The sequence below is a fragment of the Triticum urartu genome, chromosome 4 (assembly GCF_003073215.2).
Source record: "Triticum urartu cultivar G1812 chromosome 4, Tu2.1, whole genome shotgun sequence".
Taxonomy (NCBI): Eukaryota; Viridiplantae; Streptophyta; class Magnoliopsida; order Poales; family Poaceae; genus Triticum; species Triticum urartu.
Genome location: NC_053025.1, coordinates 474,092,347 through 474,115,526, shown reverse-complemented (window position 1 = coordinate 474,115,526; position 23,180 = coordinate 474,092,347). Strand labels below are relative to the sequence as shown.

Below are 23,180 nucleotides of genomic sequence, written 5' to 3'. Positions count from 1 at the left end.
ACATCAAACCATAAAACCTAGGCTCGGATGCCACTGTTGGGTTTCGTAGTAATTTCAAAAAAATTCATATGCACACGCAAGATCATGGTGATGCACAGCAACGAGAGGGGAGAGTGTTGTCTACGTACCCACGCAGACCGACTGCGGAAGCGTTGACGCAACATAGAGGAAGTAGTCGTACGTCTTCCCGATCCGACCGATCCAAGCACCGTTACTCCGGCACCTCCGAGTTCTTAGCACACGTACAGCTCGATGACGATCCCCGGGCTCCGATCCAACAAAGCGTCGGGGAGGATTTCCGTCAGCACGACGGCGTGGTGACGATCTTGATGTTCTACCGTCGCAGGGCTTCGCCTAAGCACCGCTACAATATGATCGAGGTGGAATATGGTGGCAGGGGGCACCGCACACGGCTAAGGGACGATCTCAAGGATCAACTTGTGTGTCTAGAGGTGCCCCCCTGCCCCCGTATATAAAGGATCCAAGGGGGAGGGGGCGGCCGGCCAGGAGGAGGGCGTAGGAGGAGTCCTACTCCTACCGGGAGTAGGACTCCCCCCCAATCCTAGTTGGAATAGGATTCCCCGAGGGGGAAAGAGAGAGAGGGGGGCCGGCCACCTCTCCTTGTCCTAATAGGACTAGGGGAGGGGGGAGGCGTGCGGCCCACCTTGGGCTGCCCCTTTCTCCTTTCCACTAAAGCCCACTAAGGCCCATATAGCTCCCGGGGGGTTCCGGTAACCTCCCGGTACTCCGGTAAAATCTCGATTTCACCCGGAACACTTTCGACATCCAAACATAGGCTTCCAATATATCAATCTTTATGTCTCGACCATTTCGAGACTCCTCGTCATGTCCGTGATCACATCCGGGACTCCGAACTAACTTCGGTACATCAAAATGCATAAACTCATAATAACTGTCATCATAACGTTAAGCGTGCGGACCCTACGGTTCGAGAACAATGTAGACATGACCGAGACACGTCTCCGGTCAATAACCAATAGCGGGACCTGGATGCCCATATTGGCTCCTACATATTCTACGAAGATCTTTATCGGTCAGACCGCATAACAACATACGTTGTTCCCTTTGTCATCGGTATGTTACTTGCCTGAGATTCGATCGTCGGTATCCAATACCTAGTTCAATCTCGTTACCGGCAAGTCTCTTTACTCATTCCGTAATACATCATCTCACAACTAACTCATTAGTTGTAATGCTTGCAAGGCTTATGTGATGTGCATTACCGAGAGGGCCCAGAGATACCTCTCCGACAATTGGAGTGACAAATCCTAATCTTGAAATATGCCAACCCAACATGTACCTTTGGAGACACATGTAATTCTCCTTTATAATCACCCAGTTACGTTGTGACGTTTGGTAGCACCCAAAGTGTTCCTCCGGCAAACGGGAGTTGCATAATCTCATAGTCATAGGAACATGTATAAGTCATGAAGAAAGCAATAGCAACATACTAAACGATCGAGTGCTAAGCTAACGGAATGGGTCAAGTCAATCACATCATTCTTCTAATGATGTGATCCCGTTAATCAAATAACAACTCTTTTGTTCATGGTTAGGAAACATAACCATCTTCGATTAACGAGCTAGTCTAGTAGAGGCATACTAGTGACACTATGTTTGTCTATGCATTCACACATGTATTATGTCTCCGGTTAATACAATTCTAGCATGAATAATAAACATTTATCATGATATAAGGAAATAAATAATAACTTTATTATTGCCTCTAGGGCATATTTTCTTCACAAACGGGCCGACTGTAAGCACGGGCTGAATTTGGCCCACAAGCAGAAAATGACAGTAACGAGCCGTAAGTAACCGAATGCTAGAAATGAGCCCAAGAATAAATGGGCCCTGAGAAGGCCGAAAGATAACATGGGCTGGAAACAGCCCAATGGAATAATGGGCCGTTAATGGGTATAAAGTGATACACTGTTCATTACAGGCCAGTTTTACCACGAGCCGTTAATGGGCCGAGGGTTACTAAGGGCCTCATATGGGCCAAACGACGTCATGGGCCATGCATGGGTCGGAAGTTAAAACGGGTTGGAATTATATTGGACAGCTCAGATGACGCTACTGGGCCTAATTCGGATAAGCCGTAAATGGGCCCTGGGTTAGCGGGCTGTAAATGGGCTATATGCGAACAGGCCGTTAACAGGCTTGCCGTGGGCCAGCCCGCCACCTTTTGACCAAGTCAAACGGGTCAGCCTGAATGGGCCTTTGTTGGGTCGTGCCATGTGTCGATGTATCATAGGCGATTTGGGTCCAATGAGTGGATGACATCTGTCCCAACGGTGAGCCGACACGTGTTTCCTCCAGCCAATGATGATTTTACACGTGGAAAATCCCTATTGGTCGGGGTTGTTAACGGGTTATCAGATACAAAACCGGACCCGGTAGCTTAACGGCGTTCCGTTACAGTGGATGCCACGTGTCAGTCACCCATGATGAAAGCACTTCTGTGACGCGCGATTTATCGTCATGCAAGTGGACATTTCCGTGATGATAATTTTGGTAATGTCATGAAACACTTCTACGACGGCACAGGTATGACTATCTTGATTCTGTCACAAAAATTGTCATGGATGTACATGCATGACAGAAAACATGACCTACTGTGACAAACATGTATCATCACGGAAGTGTATATTTTTGTAGTGTTGATCCAGCAAGACGGGTGAAGTAGTCGATGAGTTCCGGCAGCACGATAGCGTGGTGACGGTGTTGGTGAAGAACAATCTTCGCAGGGCTTCGCCAAGCCCTACAGAAACTATGACGGAGGATAAACTAGAGGGGACGGGGTTACCGGCACACAGCTTGGTGATTCTTGATGTGTTCCGGGTGCTAGCCCTGCCCCTCTATTTATATGTTGAGCCCTGGGGTCGAAACTTGGAGTAAAAGCCTCCTCAAAGTCAGTTTTGCCCGCAAGGGAGAGTCCTACTCGGACTTCCAAGACCACACGCCACAGTCCTTGGCGTCTGGCCCAGACGCCATGGGTCTCGGCGTCAGGCCCAGGGCCCGCAAGGGAGAGTCCTACTCGGACTTCCAGGACCAGACGCCACCGTCCTTGGCGTCTAGCCCAGACACCATGGGCCTCAGCGTCTCGCCCAGGGCTAGACGCCAGGGTCTCCGGCGTTTGGCCCCTGGCCTCCACAAAACTCCTTTTGCACTGACCTAAAGCCTCGTGGGCTTCACCCCTTGGCCGAACCATATCATCCTACATATCAATCTTTACCTCCGGACCATTCCGGAGCTCCTCGTCATGTCTGTGATCTCATCTGGGACTCTGAACAACATTCGGTCACCAACATACATAACTCATATAGTATTATATTGTCAACGAATGTTAAGCATGCGGACCCTACGGGTTCGAGAACTATGTAGACATGACCGAGACACCTCTCTGGTCAATAACCAATAGCGGAACATGGATGCCCATATTGGTTCCTACATATTCTACGAAGATCTTTATCGGTCGAACCTTATGACAACATACGTTTTTCCCTTTGTCATCGGTATGTTACTTGCCCGAGATTCGATCGTCCGTATCCTCATACCTAGTTCAATCTCGTTACCGGCAAGTCTCTTTACTCGTTCCATAATACATCACCTCGTGACTAACTCCTTAATCGTTTCCTTGCAAGCTTATGATGTGTATTATCGAGAGGGCCCAGAGATACCTCTCCGATACTCAGAGTGACAAATGCTAATCTCGATCTATGCCAACCCAACAAACACCTTCGGAGATACCTGTAGAGCATCTTTATAATCACCCAGTTACGTTGTGACGTTTGATAGCACACAAGGCATTCCTCTGGTATCCGGGAGTTGCATAATCTCATAGTCGAAGGAATATGTATTTGACATGAAGAAAGCAATAGCAATAAAACTGAACGATCAACATGCTAAGCTAACAGATGGGTCATGTCCATCACATTATTCTCCTAATGATGTGATCCCGTTCATCAAATGACAACACATGTCAATGGTTAGGAAACTTAACCATATTTGATTAACGAGCTAGTCTTAGTAGAGGCTTACTAGGGACACGATGTTTTGTCTATGTATCCACACATGTATCAAGTTTCCCGTTAATACAATTTTAGCATGAATAATAAACATTTATCATGATATAAGGAAATATAAAATAATAACTTTATTATTGCCTCTAGGGCATATTTCCTTCAAAGACCGTGTCTGCTAGCGAGTCTACCTACCCGCAGTTTGTAGCCAGAAGTGGGGGCGTCCTTCTTGAGGTAACTAGAGTCGGTTTTCTTAGGTTTCTTTCTTCTTTTTTATTCTCCAATTTTCTTATTTTTTTCATTTGTTTCTTTTTTCATTTTCTTTTTTTCTCTAGTTTTTTTATTTCTTTTTTTGGTTTTCTTTGTTTCTTTTTTGGTTTTCTCAATTTTTCTTTCATTCTGTTTCATTATTTTTTGCATTTTGTTACTTCGTTTTTTTATTTTCTTTTTTCCTTTTATTTCTTTTGTTTCTATTTTTGGTTTTCTTTGTTCTTTTGCTTATCATTCTACATCTTTTGTATATGTTAACAACATTGTTCGAATACACATCTAATTTTTTCAATGCAAATTATACATTTTTCTAATACATGATCAATATTTTTTTATACATGGCTTTAACTTTTTCAAATACAAGATTAACATTTTTCTACATATTTGTAACATTTTTTACAGTTTCGTCGCACATTTTAAATATTTTGTAAATGCTCTATTAATAGTTTTTTAAATTAAAATTAACATTTTTTGAATACATGGTCAACATTTTCTCTATACATATTTAACATTTTCCAAATGCTTGATTAACATTTTTCAAACACTTGTGCAACATTTATTTTCAAATGCTTGATTGACATGTTTATATACACGATCAATTTTTTCCATCATTTATTTAATACATGTTCAACATTTTTTTTCTATACACGTTTAACATTTCCTGAATTTTTTATTAACATTTTCTTCAAGTGCTTGATCAACATTTTTATATACATGATAAAAAAATCATCATTTTTTAGCAAGTGATCAACATTTTTTGTATACATGTTCAACCTTTATTGAACGCTCGTTCAAATTTTTTCAAATGCTTGTTCAACATTTTTGTAATACTTATTCAACATTTGCCTAATACCCATTCAACATTTTTCAAATACTCGTTCACTATTTTTCAAATGTTTTTTGTAATATATATATATATATATTTAGAATATTTTAAAGTATAAACAAAAATACAAAAATAAAGCAAAAAACTAAAAAAACAGAAAAAAGCCTGTTGGCTGCCACGCGCGTGGGCCGGACCATCTCGGTCACCCCTTCAGCGAGTCCGAGTCACGGAAAGCGAGACATAGGGACGCCCTTGGGGCTGTGGGACGCTTTCCAAGACCAAACGTTCAGGTGTTATCGTCGTCCAAAAAATGATTCCTAAAAAAAGATTAGTTTTTTTAGGGGTAAAAGAAAAGGATTAGCTTGGTGAAGCCGAAGTATGTTTCCACGATTGCCTGGTGAATTTGAGCCGGCTGTTGAAGACTGCCTCGTTTTCTATCTAGTTCTCTTTCCATTTGCATACGACAGCCACGGAGCCCAGCCTAATCCCCGAAGTGCCAAATGGTGTCTGAGAAATTCCTCCGTGGATTCGCATGTGCGAAGAAAAATCGCACCCATGCTTTGTTACCCGGAGAAATCTCTCCCACACGACCAAACATAGCCCACTCGTCCCATGCGCGCACTCCATGGTATCCCCCGAGCAAGAGAGGTTTCAAGCGCAAAAGGGGAAAGCCAGAGATCAAGAAGATTACACAAAACAGGAACAGATCTATGGAAACCTCGAACTCTGGAAACAGTCGGTATGATCATTATGTTTGTGGAGCAGGAAAAGACAAGCTCTGGCAACGCCGTCAGCCTGCACCAAAAACTAATGTATTGCAAGCAAATATTTCAGCGTGTGATACTCAAAAGTCAAACTAATCTACTGCAAGCAAATATTTCAGCGTGTGATACTCAAACGTCGCTTTTGACGGCCGACAGGAGCTTACAGTTGATCAGGGTGCATCGACTGACAAACCCTCTGGGCTTCTGAATGCACATGTTTTTGGAAGCTGATGCAAACTTCAAATATGAACCAACAAAACTACACATATAAGTCGAGTCTGCCAATACAAACTTCAGATATGCAAACCAAGAAAAACAACACGTAAACAGAATGCACAAGCGCAGCATCATGCACATGAAAGGCACCTGATAAATAGAAACAAGATTTTAAGATCTGTTCACATAGATAACCAGGCCAACAAACATATCCACCACTACATAGATTTTAAGATCTGTTCTCAAGTGAAACGTAATGCGTAACAAAAAATCGTAAATATGTATGCCTGCTATACCACAATGGAATTGACCACAGCTGCCACCATGAAATATATTAGCTAATTGGAAATAGCTTCTAGCAGACCTGTGTCACATGAATCTTCAATTAGTAGAAACCTTCCTGTTTGGCTCAAAGACATTCTTGATCAAAGATTCCTTAATGGACAGTAGCTCAGGGAACTCGGACTTCAGCTTTGACGCGTCCATTTCGTTGTTGCTTCTGGGTGCAACTATAACCTTGGCCTGCTCTTCGAGCGTGAAGTTGGTCCACTTGAAGTCTGGGTTGATGTATTCCTTGTACATCTCCAGAATCTCGTTGTGACTGACAACCCCCGGGTTGGTGAAATTCCATATGCCCCTACAATCCCGCTTCGCCATCTCAACAGAGATAGGCAACAATTCATCCAAAATTGTCATACTGTTGGGAATGTTCACCACCTTGTCATAGCGGGCTATTTTTGTGATGAAGTTACGAGGATTGCTCAGGTCTGATGATATGGGCATCCTGACTCTAAGAGTACAGACATTATCATAGTCCTTCAATAACTCTTCCACCTGCATTGTATGTATGAACAAATGAGTTTGTTTCCACGAGAAGCAAATGGATATGTGTTACACATCATAAACAAAATATTTGAACTTACCATGGCTTTGGTTTTGGAATAAAATGAACCTACAAAGTTGGGTGTGTCCTCCTCTTTAAAACCAATTCCAGACCCTTCAGGGTGTTCAGCATTATACTCAAATATGCAACCTGTAGCATAATTAATCATGAGCAACCCCTGCTCACGACAAACATCAGCAAGATTCAAGGTGCCTACAACATTGGTGCGGATAGTGTCCTGTTTGTGGGTCTCACACCAGTCAACATTTGGCCTTCCAGTGACACCAGCAGCATTGAAAACATGAGTCGGCTTCACGTTTCTAATGTCCTGCAAGAGCTGAGAGCGCTCTTGCAGGCGGCCTTTACCATATTCATAAGGTATGCCTTGCTTCTCACATATCTTCCCAAGTAGACCACCAATCCATCCAGTCTTACCATATATTAAGAACTTGTAGGTGGCCTTTTGAGGGACACTGCTGGTGCTCTTGGATGTGGCTGCAGCAGGTACTGTACTACATTCCTTGGCTTCAGCTGGCGAAGAAGCAAGAGATTTGATTTCCTCAGTCCAGTTATGCCTTTCAACTCCAGGCGTCATCAACATCCTTGGATGAGGGAGCAATGCACCGGCAACATCTCCCCAGTAATCAGGATTGCTGGTGTACCATTCAATTGTTTTCTTCAAACCCTCTTCCCATGTAGTGCGCTCTGCCCATCCTAACTTCTTCAGTTTCTGATCATCCAGGAAGTACCTCTGGTCATTGAAGGGCCTGTTCTCGACAAACCTGATGACCTTTTCGGTGTCCAAGCCAAATAGCTTGCATATGTCACTGGCCACATCAATTACCCTCCTCTCCTTCACAGTACCAATATTATACACATGTCCAACCTCTCCTTTGTGAAGAACTACCTCAAAAGCTTCAGCAACATCCTCGCAGTACAGGTAGCTCCTGACATTAGAGCCATCACCATGAATTGGAAGGGGCAAGCCTTTCATGGCCAAAAGGATAAATTTTGGGATGAGCTTCTCAGGGAACTGATTTGGTCCATACACATTGTTGCCTCGGGTTGTAATCACAGGAAGACCATAAGACCTCCCATAAGCCATCACAAGCATTTCAGCCCCAGCTTTGGTAGCTGAATATGGATTTGTCGGAAGCAACTGCGAGGCCTCATGGTTACCAACCACAGCATCCTCATCAGTTTCTCCGTACACCTCATCAGTACTGACGTGAATAAATCTTCTGATCTGGCCAGTAACCTTGCACGCCTCAAGGAGAACGTGGGTGCCATATATGTTGTTCTTTGTGAACTCAAAGGAATTGCCAAACGAATTATCCACATGAGTCTGGGCAGCAAAGTGCATGATGGTGTCAATCGACTCAGTGATGAGAAGATAGTTCACCAGGTCAGCACTTGCAATGTCGCCCTTGACAAACTTGAAATTTGGCGATGGCCGGGAAGGGTTGAGATTTTTCAGGTTGGAGCAGTAGTCAATCTTGTCGAGGACGACAATCTTGTAGTGAGGATAGCTCCTAATTAGACGGTTCGCCACATGGGATGCAATGAAACCCGCAGCACCAGTTATGAGGATGTTCTTGGGCTCATAGGTCGCCATCTTGGCCTGCAAATAAATATCCAAACCTGCTAGTGTTATTAATGTGCCCAGCAGTAATTATTCTTACAAACTTATAATCGAAGTTACTACTAGGAAAACAAGGCAACTCCTACTAAAACTAAAAGCAGATATACTCCAACTATGAAGGAAGAATAGAGGAAACATTATTAACTCCACAGCCATCAGCAGGCTATGTAGTAGTAGTAGTAGTAGTAGTAGTAGTAAAACAGTAGAGAACTGACTGAACTGGCACCATAGCCATCAGCAGGCATAGAAGAACATCCACCCCTGACAAATGCAATTTTCACCAGGCGCCCATCATCGCGATCCCCAGGTCCAGCAGTGGCAAACCAATACACGCAACGTGAAACCACAACCGAATTCTTGGCCGCGGCGAACAACACGCACGGGAATGGTACACTCGGCAACTGAAACCCCACCGGAATTCCAGGCGAGGACACGGATCTAGGAGCAGGCAGCGGTGGAAGGGGACTCACCGGGCAGATCGCGCAGGCGGCGAGGGCGCGCCGCGAGCGCGCGGAGGAGATCTGGCGCGCGGCGACGGCGACGGCGACGTCGCCTTGGAGATCGGCAGGGGTCGAAGGAGAATCTTCGCGGAGGGGGAGGAGGGAGCAGCGAGCACTCAACTGCACGGCGCCGACGAGTACGGGCGGATGGGGGGCTTAAAAGGGAGTGGGGCGGAGGGAGGATCCTGACCGTTTCGCCGCGTGGTCCGCGCGTCCCATCCTGGTTTTCGTTTTGGTCCAGCACAGCAGTAGCACACGCTCTTTCAGACGAGACTTGTCCAGCGACCTGGCTATTGGCTACCGTGAGGCCAACTCCACCGCACGACCCCAAATCATTCGGGCTGTCTGGTTGAGATAAAACGAACATACGAAACGTTCCAACGCATGACCCTGTCCTAAAAAAACGTATGTTTCTTGTCCGCCTCGACCCATTCTCGGAGCAAAGTTGCCCTGGGTTAGGGTCTGAAACGGACACGTCCGGACGTTTTCTGCGTGGTCCTCGTCCACCCCTGTCCCTTTGCATGTGACCCCTGGCCGACCTGTCATTGGAACCAGATGGGCCCGGCTGCCAACCCACCCGTCCTTCTCTCTCTCATTTTTCTCTCTCTCCCTCTCTCTTCTTTTGCGGCCGGCGCCACCTCCAAGCGGCCACGACGGGGCGACGGGCGGCGGGGCGCGGCTGCGGGCGTGGTGGTGGGCGACGGGCGGCGGGGCGAGGCAAGGCAGTCGGGGCGAGGCGGGCGCGGGCTTGGTGGCGCGAGGCGTGGCCGACGGCGAGGAGGGGTTTGGCGCGGGCGGCTGGCGGCGAGCTGGGCTCTCGCGAGGCGTGCGCGGGCGGCGGTGGGGCGTGGCGCGGGCGGCGGCGGGGCGTGGCGCGGGCGGGTGGGGGGTAGCGCGCGCGGGCCGGGCAGGGCACGGGCGTGGCGCGGCTGGCGGTGTAGGGCGGAGCGCGCGCGGGCGCGTGGACGAAACGCGTAGGCGCGGCCGAGATTCGCGGTTGGGCGCGAGCGCGGCGCGATGGAGGGCGCGGGCGCGCAGGCGCGGCCGAGCTCGCGACTGGGCGCGGACGGGGCCGCAGGGCGCGAGCGTGGCGCGGTGGAGGGCGCAGGCGGGCCGCAGGGCGCGAGCACAGCGCGGTGGAGGGTGCGGGCAGGGCCGCAGGGCGCGAGCGCGGCGAGATGGAGGGCGCGGGCGGGCCGCAGGGCGCAAGCACGGCGCGGAGGAGGGTGCGGGCGGGGCCGCAGGGCACGAGCACGGCGCGGTGGAGGGCGCGGGCAGGGCGGGCGGAGCGTAAGCGGGCGGGGCGGAGCACGAACGGCCGGGGCGCGATGGTGTGAGGCGGAGGGTGCGACCGAGCTCACGACGGGAGCGGTAGCACGGCACGGGTGCGGCGCGAGCTGCTGCGGGCGGCGCGGCGGGCGTTGCGAGGCGGAGCACGCGAGGACGAGGTGTGGCGGGCGGACAATTTAGGGTCGGCTGTGGCGGTGGGCGCCTCCAACGAAAGCCGGACACATGTGTCCATTTTTGCACCCATTGTGGTTCTAGATGGAAAGAATCCGGACAAAACGGACATTCGTTCGAGATCATGCGATGGAGTTGGCCTGAGTTCGTGATATCTCCGACGCCCAAACCATCCCAAAAGTATGGATCGGTCAATTTTAGCGCTTCAACGCGGCTTATCAAATCAGATTGAATCAGTTCGAACGTTTGAAATCCCGTAAATGTAGTAGGTTTTTTGAGGGGGGGGGGGTCGGATCCTACTATTTTCTTGTCAAAACCCCATCTTCTTCGTTCCGAACATCGTTATCATGTCTGTTTTGTCACCGCCATAATGGATCCACCAAATCCCATCGCGAGGTTCATCGCCCCTTCGGACCCGGAGCACGTCTGCCACGCGCGCCGCACCGGTGAATCTAAAGACTACCAAACGACAAGAGAGGTGCATAAAGCGAAGGGTGAAGAAGAAGATGCAGACAGCCGTTCAGGCCGGAGCTCCTCCTCCACAACGGACCGCCTTGTTGGTCTAGCTGGGTGAATCGCCACCAAGGCCCGCCTAGTACAAAGCGTCATACTACTTCGCTGCCCAGAAGTATGGTGAACCTGGCGCGCAACAATCGCGACAACACTCTGTTGCCTCCTTCATCTCCGGCCACCCTCCACCGTACATCACTGTCGACCTCAACAAGGACTACATGTTCATCGAGTCGCTAACGCTTGTCCGGTCGTGATTTTCTTTCGAGTAATTGCTATTTTTGTTGGGCATCCGGTGCTTTCGTTTCGCTTGTTTTTGTTTGCAAGTGTTATATGCGTCGTCAAATTGCTATTGAATGTTGAACATGGAAGAAATTGATTTAGTGAACAAAAAGAAATGAAGGGGAAGGGACAGATAAGTAGGAGAGTTTTTAGATATAGCCTTATTTGGTCAGCGTCTGACCGACTGTCCGGAGACATGACTGGACGTTTTCACGACATTTGAGGGTGCCATTTGAGATTTCTCCTCGGAGATGACCTAAGGGGGTGTACAATGATATGTATTATCTTAGAAATGTCACAATAATAAATGTTGGGGTGGAGGAAAGAATTAATCAAGAGATGGTCTTTTAGCAACAATATCTTTCGCCGTATATTTATATCTAGTTACAAGAGATTCGATTAAGAGGCAACTCACTGTGCTCTCTTCGATCCATATTACTTGTCTTTGCTTTAGTACATTTTTTAGTATACTAGATGAGACTATATTTTTTATTGGTATCATCATAATATTGCGAATTTAAGATGCATCTCTTTATCAACGTCCCAGTTTCCCTTTTAGATGCTGTACATGTCCCAACTACCATAGGAGAGAACGCGGCACCACAACATCCATTGCATGTACCTACCACCTGTGCACGTGACTGGTGTTGGGGAACGTAGTAATTTCAAAAAAATTCCTAGGCACACGCAAGATCATGGTGATGCACAGCAACGAGAGGGGAGAGTGTTGTCCACGTACCCTCATATACCGAAAGCGGAAGCGTTAGCACAACGCGGTTGATGTAGTCGTACGTCTTCACGATCCGACCGATCAAGTACCAAACGTACGGCACCTCCAAGTTCAGCATACGTTCAGTCCGATGACGTCCCTTGAACTCCGATCCAGGCGAGTGTTGAGGGAGAGTTTCGTCAGCACGACGACGTGGTGACGATGTTGATGTTCTACCGACGTAGGGCTTCGCCTAAGCACCGCTACAGTATTATCGAGGTGGACTATGGTGGAGGGGGGCACCACACACGGCTAAAAGATCAATTTGATCAATTGTTGTGTCTATGGGGTGCCCCCCTGCCCCCGTATATAAAGGAGCAAGGGGGGTGCGGCCGGCCAGGGAGAGGGCACGCCAGGCGGGAGTAGGACTCCTCCCCCCCTTTTCCTAGTTGGAATAGGATTCGGGAGGGGGAAAGAGGAGGGAAAGAAGGAAAGGGGGGCGCCGCCCCCCTCTCCTTGTCCTATTCGGACTAGGGGGGAGTGTTGGGTTTCGTAGTAATTTCAAAAAATTTCCTACGCACACGCAAGATCATGTGATGCATAGCAACGAGAGGGGAGAGTGTTGTCTACGTACCCACGCAGACCGACTGCGGAAGCGTTGACACAACGTAGAGGAAGTAGTCGTACGTCTTCACGATCCAACCGATCAAGCACCGAAACTACGGCACCTCCGAGTTCGAGCACACGTTCAGCTCGATGACGATCCCCGGACTCCGATCCAGCAAAGTGTCGGGGAAGAGTTCCGTCAGCACGACGGCGTGGTGACGATCTTGATGTACTACAGCAGCAGGGCTTCGCCTAAACTCCGCTACAGTATTATCGAGGACTATGGTGGCTGGGGGCGCCGCACACGGCTAAGGAGAAGATCACGTGGATCAACTTGTGTGTTTCTGGGGCGCCCCTGCCTCCGTATATAAAGGACTAGAGGGGGGGAGGCTGGCCGGCCAAGGGTGGCGTGCCAGGAGAGTCCTACTCCCTCTGGGAGTAGGATTCCCCCCCCCCCCAATCCTAGTTGGAATAGGACTCCTTGAAGGGGGAAAGAGAGAGAGGGGGGCCGGCCACCTCTCCTAGTCCTAATATGACTAGGGGAGGGGGAAGGCGCGCGGCCACCCTGGGCTGCTCCTTTCTCCTTTCCACTAAAGCCCACTAAGGCCCATATAGCTCCCGGGGGGTTTCGGTAACCTCCCGGTACTCCGGTAAAATCCCGATTTCACCCGGAACACTTCTGATATCCAAACATAGGCTTCCAATATATCAATCTTTATGTCTCGACCATTTCGAGACTCCTCGTCATGTTCGTGATCACATCCGGGACTCCGAACAACCTTCGGTATATCAAAATGCATAAACTCATAATATAACTGTCATCGAAACCTTAAGCGTGCGGACCCTACGGGTTCGAGAACAATGTAGACATGACTGAGACACGTCTCCGGTCAATAACCAATAGCGGGACCTAGATGCCCATATTGGTTCCTACATATTCTACGAAGATATTTATCGGTTAGACCGCATAACAACATACGTTGTTCCCTTTGTCATCGGTATGTTACTTGCCCGAGATTCGATCGTCGGTATTCCAATACCTAGTTCAATCTCGTTATCGGCAAGTCTCTTTACTCTTTCTGTAATACATCATCCCGCAACTAACTCATTAGTTGCAATGCTTGCAAGGCTTAAGTGATGTGTGTTACCAAGAGGGCCCAGAGATACCTCTCCGACAATCGGAGTGACAAAACCTAATCTCGAAATACGCCAACCCAACATGTACCTTTGGAGACACCTGTAGTACTCCTTTATAATCACCAAGTTACGTTGTGACGTTTGGTAGCACCCAAAGTGTTCCTCCGGTAAACGGGAGTTGCATAATCTCATAGTTATAGGAACATGTATAAGTCATGAAGAAAGCAACAGCAACATACTAAACGATCGGGTGCTAAGCTAATGGAATGGGTCATGTCAATCAGATCATTCAACTAATGATGTGATCCCATTAATCAAATAACAGCTCTTTGTCCATGGTTAGGAAACATAACCATCTTTGATTAACGAGCTAGTCAAGTAGAGGCATACTAGTGACACTCTGTTTGTCTATGTACTCACACATGTATTATGTTTCCGGTTAATACAATTCTAGCATGAATAATAAACATTTATCATGAAATAAGGAAATAAATAATAACTTTGTTATTGCCTCTAGGGCATATTTCCTTCAGGGAGGGGCGCGCGGCCCAGCCCTGGCCGCCTCTCCTCTTCTCTGTAAAGGCCCACTAAGGCCCATTTACCTCCCGGGGGGTTCCGGTAACCACCCGGTACTCTGGTAAAATCCCGATTTCACCCGAAACACCTCCGATATCCAAACATAGGCTTACAATATATCAATCTTCATGTATCGACCATTTTGAGACTCCTCGTCATGTTCGTGATCACATCCGGGACTCCGAACAACCTTCGGTACATCAAAACATATAAACTCATAGTATAACTGTCATCGTAACGTTAAGCGTGCGGACCCTACGGGTTCGAGAACTATGTAGACATGACCGAGACACGTCTCCGGTCAATAGCCAATAGCGGAACCTGGATGCTCATATTGGCTCCTACATATTCTACGAAGATCTTTATCGGTCAAACCGCATAACAACATACGTTGTTCCCTTTGTCATCGGTATGTTACTTGCGTGAGATTCGATCGTCGGTATCTCAATACCTAGTTCAATCTCGTTACTTGCAAGTCCATTTACTCGTTCTGTAATACATCATCCTGCAACTAACTTATTAGTTGCAATGCTTGCAAGGCATAAGTGATGTGCATTACCGAGAGGGCCCAGAGATACCTCTCCGACAATCAGATTGACAAATCCTAATCTCGAAATACGCCAATCCAACAAGTACCTTTGGAGACACCTGTAGAGCACCTTTATAATCACCCAGTTACGTTGTGACGTTTGGTAGCACACAAAGTGTTCCTCCGGTAAACGGGAGTTGCATAATCTCATAGTCATAGGAACATGTATAAGTCATGAATAAAGCAATAGCAACATACTAAATGATCGGGTGCTAAGCTAACGGAATGTGTCATGTCAATCACATCATTCTCTTGATGATGTGACCCCGTTAATCAAATGACAACTCATGTCTATGGTTGGGAAACATAACCATCTTTGATCAACGAGCTAGTCAAGTAGAGGCATACTAGTGACAATCTGTTTGTCTATGTATTCACACATGTATTATGTTTCCGGTTAATACAATTCTAGCATGAATAATAAACGTTTATCATGATATAAGGAAATAAATAATAACTTTATTATTGCCTCTAGGGCATATTTCCTTCAGTCTCCCACTTGCACTAGAGTCAATAATCTAGATTACACTGTAATGATTCTAACACCCATGGAGCCTTGGTGTTGATCATGTTTTGCTCGTGGAAGAGGCTTAGTCAATGGGTCTGCAACATTCAGATCCGTATGTATCTTGCAAATTTCTATGTCTCCCACTTGGACTAAATCCCGGATAGAATTGAAGCGTCTCTTGATGTGCTTGGTTCTCTTGTGAAATCTGGATTCCTTTGCCAAGGCAATTGCACCAGTATTGTCACAAAAGATTTTCATTAGACCCGATGCACTAGGTATGACACCTAGATCGGATATGAACTCCTTCATCCAGACTCCTTCATTTGCTGCTTCCGAAGCAGCTATGTACTCCGCTTCACATGTAGATCCCGCCACAACGCTTTGTTTAGAACTGCACCAACTGACAGCTCCACCGTTCAATGTAAACACATATCCGGTTTGCGATTTAGAATCGTCCGGATCAGTGTCAAATCTTGCATCAACGTAACCGTTTACGATGAGCTCTTTGTCACCTCCATATACGAGAAACATATCCTTAGTCCTTTTCAGGTATTTCAGGATGTTCTTGACTGCTGTCCGGTGATCCACTCCTGGATTACTTTGGTACCTCCCTGCTAGACTTATAGCAAGGCACACATCAGGTCTGGTACACAACATTGGATACATGATAGAGCCTATGCCTGAAGCATAGCGAACATCTTTCATTTTCTCTCTATCTTCTGCAGTGGTCGGGCATTGAGTCTTACTCAACTTCACACCTTGTAACACAGGCAAGAACCCTTTCTTTGCTTGATCCATTTTGAACTTCTTCAAAACTTTGTCAAGGTATGTGCTTTGTGAAAGTCCAATTAAGCGTCTTGATCTATCTCTATAGATCTTGATGCCCAATATATAAGCAGCTTCACCAAGGTCTTTCATTGAAAAACTCTTATTCAAGTATCCCTTTATGCTATCCAGAAATTCTATATCATTTCCAATCAACAATATGTCATCCACATATAATATTAGAAATGCTACAGAGCTCCCACTCACCTTTTTGTAAATACAGGCTTCTCCAAAAGTCTATACAAAACCAAATGCTTTGATCACACTATCAAAGCGTTTATTCCAACTCCGAGAGGCTTGCACCAGTCCATAAATGGATCGCTGGAGCTTGCACACTTTGTTAGCTCCCTTTGGATCGACAAAACCTTCCAGTTGCATCATATACAACTCTTCTTCCAGAAATCCATTCAGGAATGCAGTTTTGACATCCATTTGCCAAATTTCATAATCATAAAATGCGGCAATTGCTAACATGATTCGGACAGACTTAAGCATCGCTACGGGCGAGAAAGTCTCATCGTAGTCAATCCCTTGAACTTGTCGAAAACCTTTCGCAACAAGTCGAGCTTTGTAGACAGTAACATTACCGTCAGCGTCAGTCTTCTTCTTGAAGATCCATTTATTCTCAATTGCTTGCCGATCATCGGGCAAGTCAACCAAAGTCCACACTTTGTTCTCATACATGGATCACATCTCAGATTTCATGGCCTCAAGCCATTTTGCGGAATCTGGGCTCACCATCGCTTCTTCATAGTTCGTAGGTTCATCATGATCTAGTAGCATGACTTCCAGAACAGGATTACCGTACCACTCTGGTGCGGATCTTACTCTGGTTGATCTACGAGGTTCAGTAGTAACTTGATCTGAAGTTCCATGATCATCATCATTAACTTCCTCACTAATTGGTGTAGGCGTCACAGAAACCGGTTTCTGTGATGAACTACTTTCCAATAGAGGAGCAGGTATAGTTACCTCATCAAGTTCCACTTTCCTCCCACTCACTTCTTTCGAGAGAAACTCCTTCTCTAGAAAGGATCCATTCTTAGCAATGAATGTCTTGCCTTCGGATCTGTGATAGAAGGTGTACCCAACAGTCTCCTTTGGGTATCCTATGAAGACACATTTCTCCGATTTGGGTTCGAGCTTATCAGGTTGAAGCTTTTTCACATAAGCATCGTAGCCCCAAACTTTCAGAAACGACAACTTTGGTTTCTTGCCAAACCACAGTTCATAAGGCGTCGTCTCAACGGATTTCGATGGTGCCCTATTTAACGTGAATGCGGCCGTCTCTAAAGCATGACCCCAAAATGATAGCGGTAAATCTGTAAGAGACATCATAGATCGCACCATATCTAGTAAAGTACGATTACGATGCTCGGACACGCCATTACGCTGTGGTGTTCTAGGTGGCGTGAGTTGCAAAACTATTCTGCATTGTTTCAAATGTAGACCAAACTCGTAACTCAAATATTCTCCTCCACGATCAGATTGTAGAAACTTTATTTTCTTGTTACAATGATTTTCAACTTCACTCTGAAATTCTTTGAACTTTTCAAATGTTTCAGACTTATGTTTCATTAAGTAGATATACCCATATCTGCTTAAATCATCTGTGAAGGTGAGAAAATAACGATATCCGCCACGAGCCTCAACATTCATTGGACCACATACATCTGTATGTATGATTTCCAACAAATTTGTTGCTCTCTCCATAGTTCCGGAGAACGGAGTTTTAGTCATCTTGCCCATGAGGCACGGTTCGCAAGTACCAAGTGATTCATAATCAAGTGGTTCCAAAAGTCCATCAGTATGGAGTTTCTTCATGCACTTTACACCGATATGACCTAAACGGCAGTGCCACAAATAAGTTGCACTATCATTATCAACTCTGCATCTTTTAGCTTCAACATTATGAATATGTGTATCACTACTATCGAGATTCATCAAAAATAGACCACTCTTCAAGGGTGCATGACCATAAAAGATATTACTCATATAAATAGAACAACCATTATTCTATGATTTAAATGAATAACCGTCTCGCATTAAACAAGATCCAGATATAATGTTCATGCTCAACGTTGGCACCAAATAACAATTATTTAGGTCTAATACTAATCCCGATGGTAGATGTAGAGGTAGCGTGCCGACTGCGATTACATCGACTTTGGAACCATTTCCCATGCGCGTCGTCACCTCGTCCTTTGCCAGTGTTCGCTTAATCCGTAGTCCCTGTTTCGAGTTGGAAATATTAGCAACAGAACTAGTATCAAATACCCAGGTGCTACTGCGAGCTCTAGTAAGATACACATCAATAACATGTATATCACATATACCTTTGTTCACTTTGCCATCCTTCTTATCCGCCAAATACTTGGGGCAGTTCCACTTCCAGTGACCAGTCTGCTTGCAGTAGAAGTAATCAGTCCTAGACTTGGGTTTCTTCTCCTGAGCAGCAACTTGCTTGCTGTTCTTCTTGAAGTTCCCCTTCTTCTTCCCTTTGCACTTTTTCTTGAAACGGGTGGTCTTATTGACCATCAACACTTGATGCCCCTTCTTGATTTCTACCTCCGCAACCTTTAGCATTGCTAAGAGCTCGGGAATTGTCTTATCCATCCCTTGCATATTATAGTTCATCACAAAGCTCTTGTAACTTGGTGGAAGTAATTGGAGAATTCTGTCAATGACGCTATCATCCAAAAGATTAACTCCCAGTTGAATCAAGTGATTGCAGTACCCAGACATCTTGAGTATATGCTCACTGACAGAACTATTCTCCTCCATCTTGCAGCTATAGAACTTATTGGAGACTTCATATCTATCAATCCGGGCATTCTTTTGAAATATTAACTTCAACTCCTGGAACATCTCATATGCTCCATGACGTTCAAAACATCGTTGAAGTTCCGGTTCTAAGCCGTAAAGCATGGCACATTGAACTATCGAGTAGTCATCAGCTTTGCTCTGCCAGACGTTCTTAACTTCGTCAGTTGCATCAGCAGCAGGCCTGGCACTCAGTGGTGCTTCCAGGACGTAATTCTTCTAGGCAACAATGAGGATAATCCTCGAGTTACAGACCCAGTCCGTGTAATTGCTACCATCATCTTTCAACTTTTCTTTCTCAAGGAACGTATTAAAATTCAACAAAACAACAGCACGGGCCATCTATCTACAATCAAACATAGACAAGCAAGAGATGGAGCCTTGGTGCTGATCATGTTTCCTTCAGTCTCCCACTTGCACTAGAGTCAATAATCTAGATTACACAGTAATGATTCTAACACCCATGGAGCCTTGGTGCTAATCATGTTTTGCTCGTGGAAGAGGCTTAGTCAATGGGTCTGCAACATTCAGATCCGTATGTATCTTGCAAATTTCTATGTCTCCCACCTGGACTAAATCCCGGATGGAATTGAAGCATCTCTTGATGTGCTTGGTTCTTTTGTGAAATCTGGATTCCTTTGCTAAGGAAATTGCACCAGTATTGTCACAAAAGATTTTCATTGGACCCGATGCACTAGGTATGACACCTAGATCAGATATGAACTCCTTCATCCAGACTCCTTCATTTGCTGCTTCCGAAGCAGCTATGTACTCCGCTTCACATGTAGATCCCGCCACAATGCTTTGTTTAGAACTGCACCAACTGACAGCTCCACCGTTCAATGTAAACACGTATCCGGTTTGCGATTTAGAATCGTCCGGATCAGTGTCAAAGCTTGCATCAACATAACCGTTTATGATGAGCTCTTTGTCACCTCCATATACGAGAAACATATCCTTAGTCCTTTTCAGGTATTTCAGGATGTTCTTGACCGATGTCCAGTGATCCACTCCTGGATTACTTTGGTACCTCTAATGGTGATAATTTTCCCCTCTTTGAGCTGGTGGTGCTAATCGCTGACAGTTAGGAGGACAGAGACAAATAATATCTGAGGTTAGCTAGAGCAGTGCATATACCTCGTGCTGGCTCAAGTAGATGTCGCTGGTGCACGTTGGTTGAGCCAGCTATTAGTATATCATGACGTGACATGAACAGAACTCATAGCGTCGGATCCTACTATTTTCTCGCCAAAACCTCATCTTCTCTGTTCCGAACATCGTCATCTTGTCTGTTTCGTCAGTGCCACGATGGATCCACCAAAGCCCATCACAAGGTTCATCGCCCCTTCAGACCCGGCGCACGTCCGCCATGCGCGCCGCGCCGGTGAATCCGGAGACTACCAAACGACAAGAGAGCTGCATAAAGCAAAGGGTGAAGAAGAAGATGCAGGCAGCCGTTCAGGCCGGAGCTCCTCCTCCACAATGGACCGCCTTGTCGGTCTAGCTGGGGCAATCGCCACCATGGCCCGCCTAGTACAAAGTGTCATACTACTTCGCTACCCAGAAGTACAGTGAACCTGGCGTGCAACAATCATGACAACACTCTGTTGCCTCCTTCACCTCCGGCCACCCTCCACCGTACATCGCCCTCGACCTCAACAAGGACTACATGTTCATCGAGTACCTAACGCTCGTCCGGTCGTGATTTTCTTTCGAGTAATTGCTATTTTTGTTGGGCATCCGGTGCTTTTGGTTTTGCTTGTTTTTGTTTGCAAGTGTTATATGCGTCGTCAAATTGCTATTGAATGTTGAACATGGAAGAAATTGATTTAGTGAACAAAAAGAAGTGAAGGGGAAGGGACAGATAAGTAGGAGAGTTTTCAGATATAGCCTTATTTGGTCAGCGTCTGACCGACTGTCCGGAGACATGACCGGACGTTTCCGTGACATTTGAGGGCGCCCATTTGAAATTTCTCCTCAGAGATGACCTAAGGGTGTATACAATGATATGTATTATCTTAGAAATGTCATAATAATAAATGTTGGGGTGGAGGAGAGAATTAATCAAGAGATGGTCTTTTAGCAACAATATCTTTCGCCGTATATTTATATCTAGTTACAAGAGATTCGATTAAGAGGCAACTCACTGTGCTCTCTTCGATCCGTATTAATGTCTTTGCTTTAGTACATTTTTTAGTATACTCGATGAGACTATATTTTTTATTGTTATCATCATAATATTGCGAATTTAAGATGTGTCTCTTTATCAACGTCCCAATTTCCCTTTTAGATGTTGTACATGTCCCAACTACCATAGGAGAGAACGCGGCACCACAACATCCATTGCATGTACCTACCACTTGTGCACGTGACTGGAAGTTGCGGTACCGCTAATGGTGATAATTTTGCCCTCTTTGAGTTGGTGGTGCTAATCGCTGACAGTTAGGAGGACAGAGACAAATAATATCTGAGGTTAGCTAGAGCAGTGCATATACCTCGTGTTGGCTCAAGTAGATGCCGCTGGTGCACGTTGGTTGAGCCAGCTATTAGTATATCATGACGTGCGATGAACAGAACTCATGGCGTCGGATCCTACTATTTTCTCGCCAAAACCCCATATTCTCCGTTCCGAACATCGTCATCATGTCTGTTTCGTCACCGCCACGATGGATCCACCAAAGCCCATCGATACGTCTCCAACATATCTATAATTTTTGATTGCTCCATGCTATATTATCTACTGTTTTGGACATTATTGGGCTTTATTATACACTTTTATATTATTTTTGGGACTAACCTATTAACCGGAGGCCCAGCCCAGAATTGTTGTTTTTTGCCTATTTTAGGGTTTCGAAGAAAAGGAATATCAAACGGAGTCCAAACGGAATGAAACCTTCGGGAACGTGATTTTTGGAACGAACAAGATCCAGGAGACTTGGACCCTACGTCAAGCAACCAACAGGGAGGCCATGAGGTAGGGGGGCGTGCCTACCCCCTGGCACGCCCTCCACCCTCGTGGGCCCCCTGTTGCTCCACCGACGTACTTCTTCCTCCTATATATACCTACGTACCCCCAAACGATCAGATACGGAGTCAAAACCCTAATTCCACCGCCCGTTAACTTTCTGTATCCACGAGATCCCATCTTGGGGCCTGTTCCAGAGCTCCGCCGGAGGGGGCATCGATCACGGAGGGCTTCTACATCAACACCATAGCCTCTCCGATGAAGTGTGAGTAGTGTTACCTCAGACTTTCGGGTCCATAGTTATTAGCTAGATGGCTTCTTCTCTCTTTTTGGATCTCAATACAAAGTTCTCCCCCTCTCTTGTGGAGATCTATTCGATGTAATCTTCTTTTTCAGTGTGTTTGTTGTAGGATTGTGGTTTATGATCAAGTTTATCTATGAACAATATTTGAATCTTCTCTGAATTCTTTTATGTATGATTGGTTATCTTTGCAAGTCTCTTCGAATTATCAGTTTGGTTTGGCCTACTAGATTGATCTTTCTTTCAATGGGAGAAGTGCTTAGCTTTGGGTTCAATCTTGCGGTGTCCTTTCCCAGTGACAGTAGGGGAAGCAAGGCACGTATTGTATTTTTGTCATCGAGGATAACAAGATGGGGTTTTTATCATATTGCATGAATTTATCCATCTACATCATGTCATCTTGCTTAAGGCGTTACTCTGTTCTTATGAACTTAATACTCTAGATGCATGTTGGATAGCGGTCGATGTGTGGAGTAATAGTAGTAGATGCAGGCAGGAGTCGGTCTACTTGTCTCGGACGTGATGCCTATATACATGATCGTACCTAGATATTCTCGTAACTATGCTCAATTCTGTCAATTGCTCAACAGTAATTTGTTCACCCACCGTAAAATACTTATGCTCTTGAGAGAAGCCACTAGTGAAACCTATGGCCCCCGGGTCTATCTCCATCATATTAATCTTCCAACACTTAGTTATTTTCATTGCCTTTTATTTTACTTTGCATCTTTATCATAAAAA

General features: G+C 46.0%; 1 protein-coding gene across 1 annotated transcript; it reads right to left on the bottom strand.

Annotated features, from left to right (window-relative positions):
* Positions 1 to 6,256: 6,256 nt before the first annotated feature.
* Positions 6,257 to 9,330, bottom strand: LOC125552125 (trifunctional UDP-glucose 4,6-dehydratase/UDP-4-keto-6-deoxy-D-glucose 3,5-epimerase/UDP-4-keto-L-rhamnose-reductase RHM1-like). The gene is made up of 3 exons (XM_048715604.1): positions 9,118 to 9,330; positions 7,046 to 8,626; positions 6,257 to 6,956 (listed from the first exon to the last, which is right to left on the bottom strand). The coding sequence occupies exons 2-3, from the start codon at positions 8,618 to 8,620 to the stop codon at positions 6,504 to 6,506; spliced, it is 2,028 nt and encodes a 675-aa protein (XP_048571561.1). The 5' UTR covers positions 8,621 to 8,626; positions 9,118 to 9,330; the 3' UTR covers positions 6,257 to 6,503.
* Between the last annotated feature and the right edge of the window lie 13,850 nt (positions 9,331 to 23,180).

Excerpts from the sequence above, each read along its gene's own strand:
- LOC125552125 (XM_048715604.1), bottom strand. The coding sequence starts at position 8,620 with ATGGCGACCTATGAGCCCAAGAACATCCTCATAACTGGTGCTGCGGGT. Across the intron at positions 6,957-7,045 it reads ATTCCAAAACCAAAGCCATG|GTGGAAGAGTTATTGAAGGA; the intron begins GTAAGTTCAAAT and ends CATACAATGCAG.